This window comes from Ceratotherium simum, chromosome X (assembly GCF_057802395.1).
Source record: "Ceratotherium simum simum isolate JZ-2026a chromosome X, ASM5780239v1, whole genome shotgun sequence".
Taxonomy (NCBI): Eukaryota; Metazoa; Chordata; class Mammalia; order Perissodactyla; family Rhinocerotidae; genus Ceratotherium; species Ceratotherium simum.
In genome coordinates this window covers 43,147,904-43,166,023 of record NC_141940.1, presented here as the reverse complement: position 1 = coordinate 43,166,023, position 18,120 = coordinate 43,147,904, and the positions used below count along the sequence as shown (strand labels likewise).

At 46.1% G+C, this 18,120-nt stretch overlaps 2 protein-coding genes across 2 annotated transcripts; one reads left to right on the top strand and one right to left on the bottom strand.

Moving 5' to 3' along the window:
• Positions 1-3,149: 3,149 nt before the first annotated feature.
• On the bottom strand, positions 3,150-12,438 carry SLC25A53 (solute carrier family 25 member 53). Its single transcript, XM_014797361.2, has 2 exons — positions 12,325-12,438; positions 3,150-5,700 (listed from the first exon to the last, which is right to left on the bottom strand). The coding sequence occupies exon 2, from the start codon at positions 5,667-5,669 to the stop codon at positions 4,749-4,751; it is 921 nt and encodes a 306-aa protein (XP_014652847.1). The 5' UTR covers positions 5,670-5,700; positions 12,325-12,438; the 3' UTR covers positions 3,150-4,748.
• Positions 12,439-12,643: 205 nt separating this feature from the next.
• Positions 12,644-16,215, top strand: ZCCHC18 (zinc finger CCHC-type containing 18). The gene is made up of 3 exons (XM_087427770.1): positions 12,644-12,790; positions 13,351-13,471; positions 13,894-16,215. The coding sequence occupies exon 3, from the start codon at positions 14,018-14,020 to the stop codon at positions 15,224-15,226; it is 1,209 nt and encodes a 402-aa protein (XP_087283896.1). The 5' UTR covers positions 12,644-12,790; positions 13,351-13,471; positions 13,894-14,017; the 3' UTR covers positions 15,227-16,215.
• The last annotated feature ends 1,905 nt before the right edge of the window (positions 16,216-18,120 follow it).

Genomic DNA, 18,120 nt, shown 5'->3' with positions numbered 1-18,120 from the left:
CCTATGAAGACAGTAAAAAGATCAGTGGTTGCCAGAAGTTGGGGGAAGGGGATGAATAGGTGGAGCACAGTGGATTTTGGGGGAAGTGAAACTACTCTGTATGATACTGTAATGGTGGATACATGTCACTATACATTTGTCCAAACTCATAGAATGTACAACACCAAGAATGAACCCTAAGGTAAACTATGGACTTTGAGTGATAATGATATAGGTTCAGCAATTGTAACAAATGTACTATTCTGGTGTTGGATGTTGATAATGGGGGCGGCTATGTTACCACACAAAATTGGGGTTCTCTTGCTCAATGCACATAAAGAGCCAATTATTATGGCATCAGCTTTTCGGAAAAATAAATAGCTTTATTGTGAGATTGATCTGCAAGGAGACAGGAGGGACGGGCTATCAGATCTATCTCCCTGATCCAGGGCTTGGGGCAAAATTTATGGGATGAAGGGCAGGGCGGTCTGAAATGCAGAGATAGATGATTGGAGGTAGGGAGAAGTGAGGTAATTGATGATCTGCGCAAGTGTAGTCAAGCTTCGTACCTCTTCATAGGACGCGTGTTCACAAAATGGTGGTGTTGGTATGATCTGGGGGTGGAGTTTTCAGCCCCTTGATGTCAAAAGGGTCACTTATGGAGCATTTGCGCAGGCCCAGTTGATTGGTTGGTGGTCTCAACCAGCCTGACCTGGACAAGGGGGAACTCTCAGATCCTGAAAAACAACTCTTAATTACTCTATTGATAAGATGGGGTCAGTTGAACTGGTCCTAGTAGGCCCGTGGTTACAGCTATGTATGTATGGAAGCAGGGGGTATGTGGAAACTCTCTGTATCTCCCTCTCAAATTTGCTGTGAACCTAAAGCTGCTCTAAGAAACAGACTTTTTTTAAAATTAAATTTATCACAATTTTAAAAATGAAATAACTACAACTACCTGAAACAACATGGATGACTCTCACAAATAGTGTGAAGTGAAAGAAGATAGTCACAATTCCAAGTATATAAAGTATATGAAGTTCAAATATCTGTAAAACAAAACTGTGTTGTTTAAGAATGTTAGTACGGAAGATAAACCTATAAAGAAAAGCAAGTAAATCATATCACAATAGTCAGGATAGGGGTTACCTCTAGGATGGGTGGAGGAATGTCACCAGTGAGGGGGCTGGCGGCTGGGGGAGTAAGGAGGTGGGTTATCAAAGTGTTCAATTTCTTATCCAGGGTGATCATTACATGAGTGATAGCTTTATAAATGTTCTTTTAATTGGCAGTTCTCTTCTGAATGCTTCTCTTTTCTTAATAAAATGGAAAGCAAACACATCAACTGGGATTGAAGATGGGGGAGGAGGTGTTGAAGATTTGAGGAAAAGATGGTATGAAAGAAACAGATAAGTTGGAGAGTGAACAGAATAGGGAAATATAGTATTTTTTAAATCTTATTCTTTTATGAAAACTTCATTTTTCTCCTGATTTGTTTTTTCTCTCATATATAACATTATTTTATTAACTTTAATATACTATGCTATATGCAGTTATCCCAAACATGTAAATTATAAGGCTATTTAATATTTACAAATAAATTTTGAAAGCAAAATTAAGTCTTAATGAACCATATAATTGTGATAATAGTTGTTATATATTAGTTATTATTTTACCTTGAGCATTAGAAAAACTGATGCAGTTTATAGTTAGACAAAAATACACAGGGCTTATACAGGGATTTTTATTCTTTTTCTTTCAACTTTTTATACCAAGTACCTTTAGTGTTAAATTCTACATTTTATAAGTTTTAAATAGACATATGTATTTATTACCTCCTTATTTTATTGATCTCAAGTCCAAAAGTAGTTTTTAAATGTCAGAAAATATAACCACATTAATATCACAAAACTAAATATTTATATTTCAAATTACTAGATAAAAAACTATTACATTCTTAAACTTTACTCAGAAGATTGAAATGGAAAAAAGTTGATAGATCTATATAATTTTATAATTTTGCCTGTTGTTACATGAACCAATTTGTAAAAATCAATTATTTAAATTATAACATGCCTTAGTTGTAAATCCGTGTTTATATTATAATTGCATACTTCAAGTAGTAACATACATAATGTAAATTTAAAGTTTTTATAAAGGCAAACATAGTAAATTTAAACAATTACCACCAATGTAGCTTTAAAATATGCCATGAGTTTTCATTTTCTAATATTCTACAATAACTAACTGTGACATTGTCATAGAGATAAAACACATACTCTTTTAAAATGAATTTGAATCTACAAATATTGAATGTAGAAATATTAAAATTGCAACTCTTGGATAGTTCAAGAAAAAAATATCGTGTGTGTAGATAGAGAATGAGGTGAATTTGGGTAAAGGGTATATGGGTGTTCTCTGTACTTTACTTATGCTGGCAACTTCTCTATAAGTTTGAAATTATTTCTAAATAAGAAGTTAAAATGAAGAAAGGGACATGAACTGACACAGTGACATAAGTGGAAATCGATGGCGTACTTGGAAATAAATGCGTCTCTTGGATAAGAGTGGGGGAGTATGGTAGTTTATGCCCTTCTTTTCAGCTTAAAAACCAAAGCCATAGCTAAGTTATGAATTTTTGTAAATAACGTTTTCTTCCTTCTGAGAGCTAGCCTTGAAATATAACTAGCTGCTGTTCTATTTTTCCTTCCCTTCTGCAGACCTTGTGTTCCCCATCCTTGAATCCACAAGCAGAGTTCTGTCCCACCCTGTCCAAGTCTGCACAGGGATCAGACATGGGAACTTGTCTGCAGCTATTCTGGACCAGCTGTTTTCTGTTAACCTCGCTGGTAAATGCTCTCTGATCTCATATCGCCTACAGCTATGTCTTTAATTTCTGTGATACTCAGTGAGGAATTATCACTACTAGGATCTATAATCAGGTCATTATAAATGACATATTCAGTTCGATAAGGAGGGGCAAGCGGAAGTCATCATCACGATATCATCTATAAGGGGAAATCTGCAACATTTGTCATCTTGTAAATCCTCAAAATTCCAGAGTTGAAATGAATGGGACAGTTATGCAATATGTTTCTGCTTGTGAAATTTCAGTTCCTATAGTATTGCTAATAGCACACATGCCATCAATAACACAAACTCATCAAATGTTCCAGTTGAAAGTCATTTTTATTACTGTTATTATCATCAGCAGCAGCATCATTATCATTAGCACAAAACTAAATCCAGTAATAAAAGAAAATAAAATCACACCTCAAAGGCATGTGCCTTGCTGACAGTGAGTCAACATCATCTTCATGTACAAGGGACAGCACCCTGAGGAGAAAGACCGTATCACAGCTTGACAATCAATTCAAGAATTCAGCCAACATTACTCAGCACCTAGGCACAATGGGAGATTTTAAAATGTGTACAAGAATCCCTGCTTTCAAGGATATTTACAGTCTAGTAGGAGGTATAGAAGAACACCAAAAAGAACATGGGGCCACATGAGATCAGTGACATAATGGAATCAGTGCCATGTATGAAGTGTTATTGGAGAGGGGCTTCACAAGAGATTAACATCATATTCAGTGGGCAATCAAAAGAGGCTCCATAGAGAAGGTGGCATATGAGCTGGGCTTTGAGGAACTAAAAGGATTATGGCAGACTGGCATGTGGAGAAGGGACACTACAGATGGAGAGAACAGTGTGGGCCAAAGCATGGCTATGGGAAAGTTTGTGGCTTGTTTGGGGAGATAATAATAGTCCAGTTTGGCTGGTGTATGAGATCTATTTAAGTGGCAATGGTGTATAAAATGCTGCAAGTTATATGGGGACCATATTTTGAATGGCTCTGAATGACAGGCTAAGATTTCTGATCTTTAATTCATGTCACAGAAACTATATTTATTCACAGCAATAAAATATGCAGTTATTTGTGAAGAGATATGGTCATTTCACTTCCAGATTTCTTAGGGAAACTCAAGTGGTTTCTAGGAAATGTTATTGCCTTGCTATCAAAAATGTCCCAGCAGATAACACCAAGCAATCTATAGTAAATTTTCCTATTTTGCATATAACTAAATCTCTTTCCTCAAAGTCTATTCTTTCCATCCATCCAGGGACCACATCTCTTCTCACTCCCACCTCCAGCCCCACCAGTTCCTGTGACACTTGATCCCTTGAGGCAAGTCTAATTTAGGATTTCCAGCCACAACTGCCACCTTGAAACTAGGACTTACAACCTTGAGAAGTGAGAGTAGTGGTGGTGGGGGTAGTAAACAATGTCATGAAAATGTAGCCATCTGAGAAGTTCTATGGAATCCCCATCATAAGAGTCAAGCTTAGTTCTTTGAAACTAGAGTTCCTGGTCTTCCGCTCAGTTTGGTCTGGAGGACAAATGGAGGGGTCCCAGAACTCATAGTGCCTAATTAAAGTCATCTTTTAAAGTTTCCTCTTATTGTCAAGGGATTCCTTAAAGGAATGGCATTTCATCTGGGTTACAAGTTATTCAAAGTCCTCCTGAGTCTGAGGCTGTTGAAGCTGTGGATAGACTGAGGTGACTTTCTTTTTCTGACCAAGGAATCCTGTTGGGCTTTGTCTGTGCCCAACAGGCTGGTAGTTGGGAACTTCTCTAGGGCACTGACAGTTCAAAGATGCTATAGAGTGGTTGTATTAGGTAACCAAGCCAAAGAAGTAAGCTACTTAGACCAACCTGGAAAAGCTTAGAATAACAAAGTTGCCATGGCCACACTTTCTGCAGCTAGTCAGTCTTTCAGCTCTTTCCTGAAATGAGACTTCCTCTGTAGGAAGTCATGGATAGCTGTAGTGAGGCCCCATGTCACACTGGACCTTAGGATGACCAGGGAGCCTCCACGGTAGATCAGGAACACCTTTCGGCCCCGAGTGTCCCACACGTCCTGGGCAGAGGCCCACAGGCTTGGCATGCTCTGCCAGCCAATTTGGGACTGCATATTGGCAACTAGCACAATCAGAGGATACAGAACCAGGCAGGTGATTGTTCCATTGACACTCCCAGACACCAAGGCAGGAACCCAGTGGGGCAGGCCTTGCTCTGCCAAGCCATCCTGGATGGGGTCCTTGAAGGAGAAATACAGAGCACTCCCCAGGCTGTTCCTGAGAAGGACAGGCCAGAAACCACGATAGTAGCCCAGGGACAGCCGCCCCCAAAGCCCATAAGAGTTGAATTCCTTGAGAATGCTGAAGGTGCTGGGGAAGCGAGCTTGCTTGCGACCATCCTGGAGCACATTTTGCACCCTTTCAAAGGGGCTGAGTGCCACAGCCTCCACCACACCAGACATGAGCCCTGCAGCCCAGCGGTGTGCCAGGGAGTGTGGCCCAACAGGGGAGAGAGAGCACAGCAGGCTGTCATAAGTCCCAAACAGTAAAGTCCCTTGCAATGTCTTGGAGAGAAGAGGTGGGTAGATTCCCCGGTAGAAGTACTGAGGGCCTTCATGCCAAAGCTGTCGCACAGCCTCTGACACTGCCATAGCATGGATCTGTTGCCGGAACACAACCTTATAAATAGGAAAGGTCAGAAAAGTAGACATAAAGTTGGAAACAGCCCCGAGGGCGTAGGCCTGGGAATGCCAGCTTTTCTTTGCTGGAGCCTCTGCTCGTGTCCGGTGCTGAAGCTCCTTCCCGGGAGAGTGGTCCTGTTCCCCCATGCTGAATACAACTGGGTGCAGATGCAAGAAACTGGCAAGAGTGGAAAACAAGAAGTTAGATGGACCATTAAATCTGTTGGTGATCATTTTCACTGCTTAGAAACAGAGCCCCAAGAAACTCAGCTCTAAGGAAACAAGCAACTCTTCGGGCCAATTTCTGAGAAATAGGCACACTCTTAAGAAAGAAATCAACCTTAAATTAAAACAAAGGCAGTTAGTTTTTCTGAACAGTCGCCTCTATAGTGTTTTGCTGACACAGCAAATATTCTAATATTCAAAGAAGGTTTAAGATTGAAGAAAGTGAAATTGTGGAAGGAGGGCTCCAAAACCTATTTCATTCAACTTTCACCCCATGAAATTCTGCATTTAATAAACCGCTAAAATAATAACTTGTTTTCTTTCCAAAAAGTGGCACTATCTCGTAGAGGCAGAAAGACATTCAAAAGTTACAGTGTGATACTTTCTCTAAAAGTTGGTAGTAAATTTGGGGAGCAGGGAGTCTCCCCTGCCTCTCTTTCTGTAGATTCCTGACCATGTTGTGGCTGTTGCATGGCAACGCCCTGCCCTCCCCCACCCACCAGTTGAGGAACAGAAAAAGTAGCTGTTCCTGGTAGTTCGGCACCAAAAGACTTCACACCTGGCAATTTCCAAGCCTAACCTTGTAGACCTGTAGCTGTATAATAGAGCAGGGGTTCTGAACCTTGACACTATTGACATTTTGGGCCCGATAATTCTTTGCTGTAGGTGCCCATTTTGTGCACCGTAGGATGTTTAGCAGCATCCTGGCCTCTTCTCGTTGGATGCCAATAGCACCATTTGTGACCCACTCAGCTATGACAAAGAAAAATATCTCCAGACACTGCCATATTTCCCCTGGAAGTGGGGGCAAAATCGCCCCTCGTTCAGAACCACTATACAGAGGGAAGAGGCAGTGCGAGGACTCTAAACTATTGCTCCCATCCCAGAATGGTCCAGGAGCAGGTGAGGTGGTTTGAGAGGTAAACGGGGAGTCAGGGAACAAGAAGGAAATTTGGAATCAAGGGAAAATGAATGCTCAGTGCAGATCTGAGAAGCTGAGGGATTTTGTTGTGAAATAAATAGGGTCCCCACTGGGCGGAGGGCAGAATGCGCTGCAGTGGGAGATGGTGTGTGGAGGAGAGGACGCATAGAGCTGTATGGCTAGGGGGGAGGAGGAGAGGGGAGAGGGCACCATGACCCATGACCAGGCAGGGGACTCACATCTAGATTGACACGTAGCCTAGCAGGAATTGCAGACCCAGAGGTTTCACACAGAACCCTGGGCTGTGTGGTCCTGAGGGAAGGAGGGTGTTGGGGCTCTAACTATACTAGCAGTTGATGGCCTGCTGATAGGGACAATAGAGTCAAAGGGGCCCGAGGCTAAGGCCCCGAGGGAGAGGTTGAAGCCAGGCACTATAAGAAGCCCACTGCAGCCTTCCCTGGGCTGCCACACCCAGGACCTGCCTTGAAGTGCTTCTCCTCCCAGAACCACCCCCACCAGCTCCTCCTTGGTTTCTTGCTCCTGCTCCATCCTTGACCCCACAGTCTGACCTTACAACCCTCCCCTCCCTGGAGCTACACTCTCTCTTCATGGAGGGGGTGGAGGCTCAGGCTCCTGTGCTCTGCCATCACCCCTCCTCCACCCCCACATTCCAGGTTTGCCTTAAGCCTCACCGCCTTAACCCTCATGGCCAGAAGGAGACCGGGAGGGCCTCTCTGCCTCCGACACTTTAGCTGGGAACTGGCTAGGAGCAAAGGCTCAAGATGCCCACTCCTTGCATCCCTCTGGGGCACTTCTGGGCCCCTGGCAGCCACCTCCATCTCTCCCCCACCCCAGGCAGGAGGAAGCTCCACTCAGGACCCCAAAGCCACAGGGGCCCCCAACATTCCCCAGCTCTCCTACCAAGGGACTTCTTCCCCAGGTTTTACCAACACCTAAAGAAGGATGTGTGGTGAGGGAAATGTCTGTCCCCTCTTCTATCTCAGAGTGCAATAATGTTCCACTTCCTTCCCACCTTTTCCTGAGTAACCTATAAACATGTGTTGACTAACTGCACAAGGCAGGCTGACTTCGCAGAAAGACAACTGGGCTAGGATTTGGCAGGCCAGCATTCCAAATGCCAGATCTGTTATCAACCTCCTGTATGACCTTTAGAAATTCATTGACATCTTGGAGCCTCATCCACCTCAGTTATAAAATGAGCAGACAGGGTGAACCGCTCTCTAGGTATCCTCATACTGTGCATATCACAGGGGGTTGACACCGGGGAATTTGGGCCAATATTTGATAGAGGAATTATGCTTTTATATCCCCGATTCCTTCTGCCATTTTTGCCAAGCATTTTTAGGGATTAAAGGTGAACAATAATTTAGAAATACCTTACCTTAAAAATCTAATTCAACATTTTATAAATCTAATTCTTTCCATTTAACAGGGAAAGAAGGAGTCCACTTTTCTCCCATGTATTTTTCTGTTAAGATGCCAGGCTTTGAGGGCAGACAGACTCGAAACTGAATTCTGCCTCCACCACTTAGCTGTGTGACCTTAGGCAAGACACTTCACTCAGTCTCCATTTCTCAGCTACAAAATAGGACAATAGACCTACCTCCAAAGGTTGTTGCAAAAATTAATAGAATAAAATGAGATAAAGTGGTTGAGCATCCATGGCATGGTGGCCTTGATAAAAAGTATTTAAAGAAAAAAAGAAAAAGATGCTTCCCAACCTCACCATCTGTCTCCACAGAGCGCGTGCTCCTACAGGTCACTCTCAAGCCAGCCGGAACCAGAGGCAGTGGTATGGTGGAACAAATTCTGTGTTCACATGGGAGGCAGGAAAGATCTTTCTTCTGTGAGTGTAAAGGTGTCATAGAAACAATCCTGGTCAGCCTGGCCCCTTCATATGAATTCCAAAGTAGGGACCACAGAATGGGCCTGGAGTCGGCCTTGAGCAGTTATCCCTTGTATCCTATGATGCGCCTCCTGTGTTTAGAGCCTAGTAAAGTGAGCCCAGGGATTCCATACTCCCCTGGCCAGTCTAGTCCAGACAGACAGCCTCTGTGACTGCCCCAGGATCCAGCCTCCCATTCGTCGGTTCATTCAGGGCATCCCTCAGCTGGTCCTTTGGTTAGCTCACAGACACGTAGTGATCATCCACTAAATCACCATGGGTAAAGCACCGTGGAGCTAGAGGTGAATAGTACTTGGTGCCTGCCCTCAAGGGCTTGGGAATCTAGTGGGGGAGACTGGTGAACAATGAGCTAAACTATACTAGAAGGCAAAATAAAGTGTACATTAATCAAGGTCAGAGTGGAAAGGCAAGAGCAATGTAGTCCACCTGAGAGAGGGAGTGTCTAAAAAATTTCTCTGAGGAGGAGCATCTGACTTGATCCTTAACTGACAAGTAGGCTCTCATTAGGTTGAGGAGTGAGGGCAGGCATTCTAAGCTGACGAAGAGGCTTAAGGCACAGAGGCTTACAAGCATGAGCAGTGCATGGCACTGGGACACAGGCCGTGGGGAGGAGACAGAGCTGTGGCTGACGGATTTAGAATGAGGGCCATATTTGTTTTCCCCACTGCAGCCCATTATAGCATAAAGACACGGGCTCTGGAGTCAGACAGCGTTATGTTTGAATTTCACTGTGCGACTTCTTAGTTTTATGACCTTGGCCAAGTCTCTTCACCTCTCTGAGCCTCGGTATCCTTATCTGTATAATGATTGTCATGGAGGTTGCATGAGATGAAGTATATAAAATGCTTAGCATAGTACCCGGGATATTAGTTACTCCATAAGATATATTAGTAGTTTCATTAAAAAGAAAATGAAATCCAAGAATAAAGGTAAGGTTACAACTACATTGTTTTAAAGGCTGAAATCAGTCTAATGCACTGGGTTGTCTGCAGAGTGCACTTTAAATTGCTTGTTTGGAAGACAGCAGATAAGAGTTGTTCATGGGCTTTGGAGTTTGACAGCCCTGGGCTGGAGTCCCAGTGCCTCCACTTACGAGTTATGTGGCCTTATAGAAGTTGCTTAACTTCCCTTAAACTCAGTTTCCCCGTCTGCAAAATGGGATAAAAATGCCTGTCTCAACAGGGTTGCTGAGAAGCTTAAATCAGACAACAGATGGAAAGTTCCTGGCACAGAGCAGGCAGGCAGCCAAGGGCAGCTATTATTGTTTCAACTGAAAGCTTTATCTCCTAACCTTCAAGCTTTTAAGGTTTCTTTGTTGAAATTGGAAAATGTGGTCTCATTAGAGCCATGAATTGGAACACACTCTCACATATGAGGCCAGAGATAAGGGATGCTCTGTATCCAGTTGGAGCCAGCTTAGCAAATCCTCCTCCCAGCCTTGCATGAAGAGCCCCTCGCTTTGTTCTAATGGCCCAATCCAGGCACCTTTACACAATCCATTTCCTTTCACTTTTTTTTTGTTAGAGCTCTAAAACCTATTCTTTGTCATATTTGATCTCACCCCACCAGGCCGAACTGCAGATCACCTAATTCGGTGATAAAGCCAATTTAAACACAGAACAAGAGTCTGCTGAGACCCAGGATCAGATGTCATGGTACTGGGGAGAGCAGAAGCAAGAGTCTGAAGGAAGCCCAAGAGCTACTGCCAGCATCGCCCCTGATTGTGTGAGGTGAGCCTTCTCTCTACCTCTCACACCCTCTACCCTCTACCACCCCCCACTGATCCATCTGCAAGAGAAAAGCCACAGTACTCATATAGAAGGTGCTTCACCTGCAAATTTGAATTGTTTACTCCAAGGAACTCTAGGTCTTGGGGTTGTGAATAAGAAGGCAGAAAGGTGCAGGTAAGGTACCTTGGTGGGCTGAAGACAAACCCAACAGCAGTCGAGGGGCATCAGACTGTTCATTTGCTTCTAAGCATCAGGAGTCAAGAACAAGTCCCACAAGGGGCCTCTTAGCCACAATCTACAGAAGGGAAGTAAGACTTGCTCTCCAAGAACCAGAAGTCATGGAAAATGGAGGTTTCTCAGTTACTGGGCTTCATGGCCCATTCACTCTAGACAGCCCTGCATGCCGTTTCCATGGAGTTGCTCCTTCTCTGGGGCCAGTGATGCCAAATCCAGCAAAGGAGAGGTCCCCTCAAGAGCTCACAGAAGGGCAACCTAGCAACCTATCCTCAAGCCAGGAAATGAAAGAGCTGTATCAGCGGCAGAGAGCTGTGGTTCAGGGGTTAGGTTAAATTGTGTTTCATTTCTCACACTTCTTCCTCAAGTACAAGTTGAAAGATGAAGATGTTACAAAGAATGCTTGTAGGGGAGTGATTATTAACCATTTCTGGGCCACAGACTCATCTGAAAATCTACAAAGCTATGGACTTAGAAAAATATAGAGTCCAAATTCTTTGTAAACAGTTTTAGGAAGGAGCCTAGGTAGTAACCTCTGCTCTGCAGTTACACTTCATGACAGATACACTGTGAACAGATACACTGGCAGCAGGCGCATTTACTTATTACCCTCAGCATGATATGGTGTCATCACAGTGGTTCACAAACCTCCCTACACCTCAGAATTAACTACAGCACTGGTTAAAAATATAAAACACACTCCCCACCCCTAGTCCTAGTAAATCCTAATCGCCCAGAGGTGGAACTCAGGAATCTGTATTTCTAACAAGATCTCCAAAATGATTCTGAGGCAGCCAGCCTTGTACCTATACTTCGGTTAACAGCATGGGTTCTGGCACCAGAGAGACTTGGTCCAAATTTTGGCTTCACCTTGTAATTTCAGGCAAGTCATTTCACCCCTCTGAGCTTTGTCTCCTTTGGGGTCATAAGCTGTAGAAATCATGTTTTACTTTTTTTTTTTTAATAAACAGGCAGCTTGTTGTAGTGTAAAACATAGTGTAAAAAAGAGAAAGTGCCTCAGTTTCCTCTTCTGTACAGTGGATACCATAAAAATTGCCTGCCTCTTCCCCACACCTCTCCCCGTTGCCTTCCCACCCCCTCCCTCAGCACTACCATCACATCAAGACTGCTACTGAGATGGTTTGAGACCACTGATGTAAAAATGCTCTCTGGCAGCTCAGCTGGGCAAATAGTTGGAATTTAGAGAATAGACTTGAGTGCAAAATCAGATGCTGATACTTATCTGCTGTATGATGCAGGGCAAGACGCCTAACTTTTGTTTCCTCATCTGTAAAATGGAGATAATAGTCCTTGCTCAGTAATTCTACATAGTTCCAAATGGGCCCTCCCGTCTCCACTTGGGCTTTTCTCCACTAACCCTCAATCTGAGAGTAGAGAGGATTGTTTACAAGGGGCAGTCTTTGAAATCAGACATGTCGACTTTGGTGTGAGCTGTTAGCTCTGCACCTCCTAACCGTACTGCCTGGGTGCTTAAGTTCCCTCTCTGTTAAATGGGCATGCTGCTACCTCCCTCATAACGCCGCTGAGAAGAATAAATGAGACGTCCGTGCAAGCGCATTTGCACGCAGAAAGCGCTCAGTAAGTGCTTTTTCCCCGCCTCCCCGTATACAAAGGTGAGGAACTCATTGTTCACTTGATTTCTGTCCCACCTCGTGTTTAAGGCATCCGGTCTCAAAGCGCGGAGGAGAGTGGAGGCGGAAGGGGAGAGGGAGAAGGGAAGCGAGGGGGAAGCAGCAAACTCACGGGTAAAATGCAAATCGGCCCGGTCCGTGCGTCCCAGCTGCACTTGACACCGCGCCGGCTCCCGCGCCTGTGTGCCGCAGCCCCCGCCAGCCGGCTCCCCCTTTTTGCTAGCAATGGCCTGGGGCTGGAGGCTGAGCGGGGAGGCCGCCCCCGCGCCCCGCGGATTGGCCGCGCCGTCCCGCTCATCACGCTTTTTTGTCTCAATGGGCAGAGGCTAAAAGAAGCAGCGGCTGCTGGGAGGGCCCAGCGGGTGGGCGGGGGCGGCCGCGGCTGCCATGGGAACCGTGCTGCCTCTACTGGGCTATCCCTCGCTGGGCGGCCGTGCGAGGCAGCTCCATCCAGCAGCTCTGGGTCGCTTAGCGGCCGAGGAGGCGTCATCCTTTTCCCCTGCAGGGCTGCAGAGACCAGAAGGCGGCATTCGCGGCTGTCCACATCAGAGCGTCCGCTGCCCTCCAGCTGAGCACAGGTAAAGAAAGGGGGTGCTATTGCTGGGCGCAGAGAGAGAAGGGGGAAGCCCCAGCAGTACTGGGCGGCTCCCGGCTTGGGGAATCGATAACTCTGAGGCAGGGTAGGGAGCACTCTCGTGGCCCAGCTGCGCTGAGGGTGGAGGTGGGGGTTCAAATGGATGTTGCTGAATGGGTAGGATTTGCCTGGATTGAGGGGGGCGCTTTCAGGGGGTAGGAAGGGGCGAGGCGAGGAGAATTGCAAGCTGCCCGCCTTGATCCCCTCTGCATCTCCTCATTTCTTCCCGGGGAGGAATACTTGGGTGTGCGTGTCCAACTCCTATTCCTTTTCGCCATGGCAGGCCATCAAAGCCGAATCCAAACTTGAGTTGTGTGTGGCTGATTGTAGAGCTGGTAGGCCGACGGTTTCCCCGAGAAAATGTAATGGAGGGTTCGCTTTGGCTTGTATTCAGAAGGTGGGAGAGGGAATTTTCCGTCTGGCTAAAGCTGAGAGTGGGGGAGCAGGATGAGGGATGAGACGTGTTTCTGATCCTTCCCTTCCCTGCCTTCCGCGACCCCGCAGTCTTGACACCCTGAGGACTGGGATCTGCAACCCCCGCTGGACAGAGGCGAGCTTTTTCACGGAGGGCACCTGTTGCAGAGACTACGAGTGAAATAAAGGCGCTCACTGGTTTCCCAGCTGTGTAAGAATCTAATAACGGGGGAAACTTGGAGAAGGGGGTGTGGTTGAGACCTGAGGCCATGAGTTTGATGGAGATCTTATTTATTAACACAAATCTGTGAGACTTAGACCATCGCACTCTATTTTGAGAGCCCAATATTGGCTCCATACACTATTTCACCAAGAATTTGAAACAACAGTTGCCCTCGCTCCTGGAGGACTGGCAGGAGGGGATGGATGTGGCTCCGAAGAGCACCCTGCTAGCAGGAGAACACCTGCTAGCTCCTGAAGGTCGTAATTGCCAGACTCCTGCAGGGTATTTTTGGGGCAGTGGGCAAATGTACAATGTATTCCAGAGTGTTCAGGAAGGTAGAGAGAGCGACTGCAGATTGCTTCCCTGCAGTCCACTACCTTATAGACCTTTTTTTTTCCTTTTCTTTACAGTCCCTACCGAGATACAAGGAAGGCAGAACCCGGGAACATTGCTTTTGGGATTCCTCCTGCTCATTAGGCTTTTCTAAAAAGCTTGAGCATCTTGTTAAATTCAGATAGACCGTCATCGTCTGTCATGGCTAGCATCATTTCACGTGTGGGTAATAGCTGGCGGCAGAACACAGCCTTGCCGCCTTGGGCCCATTCCATGTTGAGGTCCCTGGGGAGGAGTCTTCGTCCTTTAAGGGTCAACATGGCAGAAAGAAACATGAAGTTGTTCTCCGGGAGGGTGGTGCCAGCCCAGGGGGAAGAAACCTTTGAAAACTGGCTGATCCAGATCAATGGGGTCCTGCCAGATTGGAATATGTCCGAGGAGGAAAAGCTCAAGCGCTTGATGAAAACACTTAGGGGCCCCGCCAGGGAGGTCATGCGTTTACTCCAGGCGGCCAACCCCAACCTAAGCGTGGCAGATTTCTTGCGCGCGATGAAATTGGTATTTGGGGAGTCTGAAAGCAGTGTCACTGCCCATGGTAAATTTTTTAACACTCTGCAGGCACAAGGGGAGAAAGCCTCCCTTTATGTGATCCGTTTAGAGGTGCAGCTCCAGAATGCTATTCAGGCAGGGGTCATAGCTCAGAAAGATGCAAACCAGACTCGCCTGCAGCAACTCCTTTTAGGGGCTGAGCTGAATGGAGACCTGCGCTTCAGACTGAAGCATCTTCTCAGGATGTATGCAAGTGATCAGGAGCATCTTCCTAATTTCCTGGAGTTAATCAAGATGATAAGGGAGGAAGAGGATTGGAATGACACTTATATGAAACTGAAGCGGCCCAAAAGATCTGAGCTAATCATGGAGAGGACAGCAAGCCCTGTGGCATTTCAGGGCCTTCAGCTAATAGTGATCAGCAGTGCTGACTGCAACGTGATAGAGATAGATGATACCCTCGATGACTCAGATGAGGATGTGATCCTGGTGGAGTCTCAGGACCCTCTACTTACCTCCATGGATGCCCCTCACCTCAGAGGCAGGGCCAGACCTCAGGATCAAATTCTGGTCATTGATTCTCCCAACAGTTCCCAGGCTCAAGCTCCTTCCACCAGTGGTGCTTCTGGGTATAAGAATGATGGTCCTGAGGATATACGTAGGGCCAGGAAGCGAAAATACACAATCCGTTGTTCATATTGTGGTGAGGAGGGCCACTCAAAGGAAACCTGTGACAATGAGAGCAACAAGGCCCAGGTATTTGAGAATCTGATCATCACCCTGCAGGAGCTGACACGTACAGAGGAGGAGGGATCAAGAGAGGTCCCTGGCGAACACAGTGACCCCTCTGAACCACAGTAAGGTGCTAGACCCATGCCTAAGTGAACCCTTAACTGTATTCAGAGACTAGCGATGGGAACAACGACGGTATGTGTTGGGGGGGGTGCGGTGACAGAAGGCTTCTTTCTATCTGCATGAATTAATCCACAAAGTGGCTTTCTTTGGGGAAGAAGAGGTCCTGGATACCAGCAAAGTGGAGGTGATCGCCTGACCTGTCCCTGCTCCCTCCTCCATCTGCACAAGGGTCTATTTTCTGTATGTGTCTATTTCCTTGATGACTTTATTCTTTTTATGAAAGGAGTATAACTCTTTGTTAAACCTTCAAAAATGAAGGAAAATACAAAAACGAAAGTACAAATTACCTGAAACTCTCTACCCGTATACAACCATTGTCAGCCTTTTGATGAATGTCCTTCTGGATATTTCCCTATACCTGTGAATCCAGATAGATATATGTATAGATAAAAGTGATCAAATATAGCTGCTGTTCTATACTGTGTATTTTTTCACCAGACAATATATGCTGCGGACTTCTATGTCAATGAATATATATAAGCATCAAGTTTAATGTCTCTGTGTGTGATATTACTTTTAGGAATATAAAAGAAAAATAAACAAGAAAACTAAATATGGAAGCTATAATGGAGGGAGATCATACTGCAAAGTGGACTTTTTATGCACCTCATTTACAGATGAGGAAAAGGGAAGCTGAAATGGGCTGAATATCTCCCAAAGAGCCCTTTATCAAACCTGACCTGTCTCCTCGATCAGAGTCAAATCTGCACCCACTGTTGCCTGGGCTGGTGTGGGGCACAAGACAAAAGATAAGGCACAAGAAAACTTTTGAAGGCAATAGATATGTTTTTTTTTTTTTTGCTTGTGGTGATGGTTTCACGGGGGTATGCATGTGTCAAAAGTTATACATTTTTTGAATACACTTTAAATATGCGCTGTTTGTTTTGTCAATTATATCACAATAAAGCTGTTGAAAATTTTTTGAAAAGTCTGTACCCACTAATAATGTCCCAATGCTTTCTTCTCTAATGCATCCTGAGAAATCTGATGATGGGATGGGAGTGGAGTCAAAAAATGGGAAATGGGTATTTCAGGGGCTCCATTCCCGTTCACTTTAGGTAGAGGCCGCTTGCCCTTCCCTGGGTAGATTCATTAGATTGCTGCTACTGCTGCTTCTGGACAACGCCTGGTGGCAACAAGACTGTCCTTTGGGCTGACACTGCCTTCTGCCTCCTCCCCAATTACAGAGAAAGCAGCTACTCATGAGAGTTCAGTACCAGGAGCCTCAGCACCCCCCAAGCCTCACCCTAGCTACAAGCTAGAGGACACCAGCAGCCCAAGGACTCCAGGCTAACCTCTCCCCGACCCCAAAAATGGGAATAGCCAGGGAAGGATGAAAAGCAATCCGGATGCCAGGGCATGTGAAAAAACGTGGGAATTAGCCCTCATACCCTTTTAGAACTGAGAGCATTAATAGGGGAGAGAGAGCACAGAAGGACCTTCCTGGACACCAGCTCCTGCCCCACCTCATGGTCTCATATGGGAGGGTGAATAAAAATGACGTGTGACTTCAGTCCTTGAGGGTTCCATGTTCCTTGTAGGTATATCACTTCATATCCTTGTGAGCAGGACAAGGTTGGTGGGGGGATGATTTCATTTAAGGCAGGGAGTGAAGTGAAATGAATGCAGACGTGAGGAAGTTTGTCAGGAAGGAAACAGGGATGAGCGGACAGAATGCACTGCAGTGGGAGATGGTGTGTGGAGGAGAGGAAGCATAGAGCTGTATGGCTAGGGGGGAGGAGGAGAGGGGAGAGGGCACCATGACCCATGACCAGGCAGGGGACTCACATCTAGATTGACACGTAGCCTAGCAGGAATTGCAGACCCAGAGGTTTCACACGGAACCCTGGGCTGTGTGGTCCTGAGGGAAGGAGGGTGTTGGGGCTCTAACTATACTAGCAGTTGATGGCCTGCTCGATAGGGACAATAGAGTCAAAGGGGCCCGAGGCTAAGGCCCCGAGGGAGAGGTTGAAGCCAGGCACTATAAGAAGCCCACTGCAGCCTTCCCTGGGCTGCCACACCCAGGACCTGCCTTGAAGTGCTTCTCCTCCCAGAACCACCCCCACCAGCTCCTCCTTGGTTTCTTGCTCCTGCTCCATCCTTGACCCCACAGTCTGACCTTACAACCCTCCCCTCCCTGGAGCTACACTCTCTCTTCATGGAGGGGGTGGAGGCTCAGGCTCCTGTGCTCTGCCATCACCCCTCCTCCACCCCCACATTCCAGGTTTGCCTTAAGCCTCACCGCCTTAACCCTCATGGCCAGAAGGAGACCGGGAGGGCCTCTCTGCCTCCGACACTTTAGCTGGGAACTGGCTAGGAGCAAAGGCTCAAGACGCCCACTCCTTGCATCCCTCTGGGGCACTTCTGGGCCCCTGGCAGCCACCTCCATCTCTCCCCCACCCCAGGCAGGAGGAAGCTCCACTCAGGACCCCAAAGCCACAGGGGCCCCCAACATTCCCTGACTCTTGTAGGTTTAGAGCCCTTTATTCCTCCTACACCTCTCTAAATCTACCCTTGGAGCTGATCTGCCCTCTCATCTCTCCTAGATTACAATATCATTCCTCTTTTTGCTCACCTTTTCTCAATTTTACTCTATACATGCTTGTTGAATGATTTACCCAGGTAAACAGTTTATGCTGTCATAATTTCTTTCTGGGACCAGGTAGAGCAAAAAAAAAAAATAAGTAAACGCTACACCTACCACCACCCTCCTTTTAACTGGAGTTTGCTTGGGGATTCAGTACAAGTCCCTGTTTTGAAAACCTGTTCTGTGATTCATCCCCTTTTCTGCCCTCTCCCATCCTCTTCTCTGTTGTGTAAACTTGAAATTGTCTAAATTT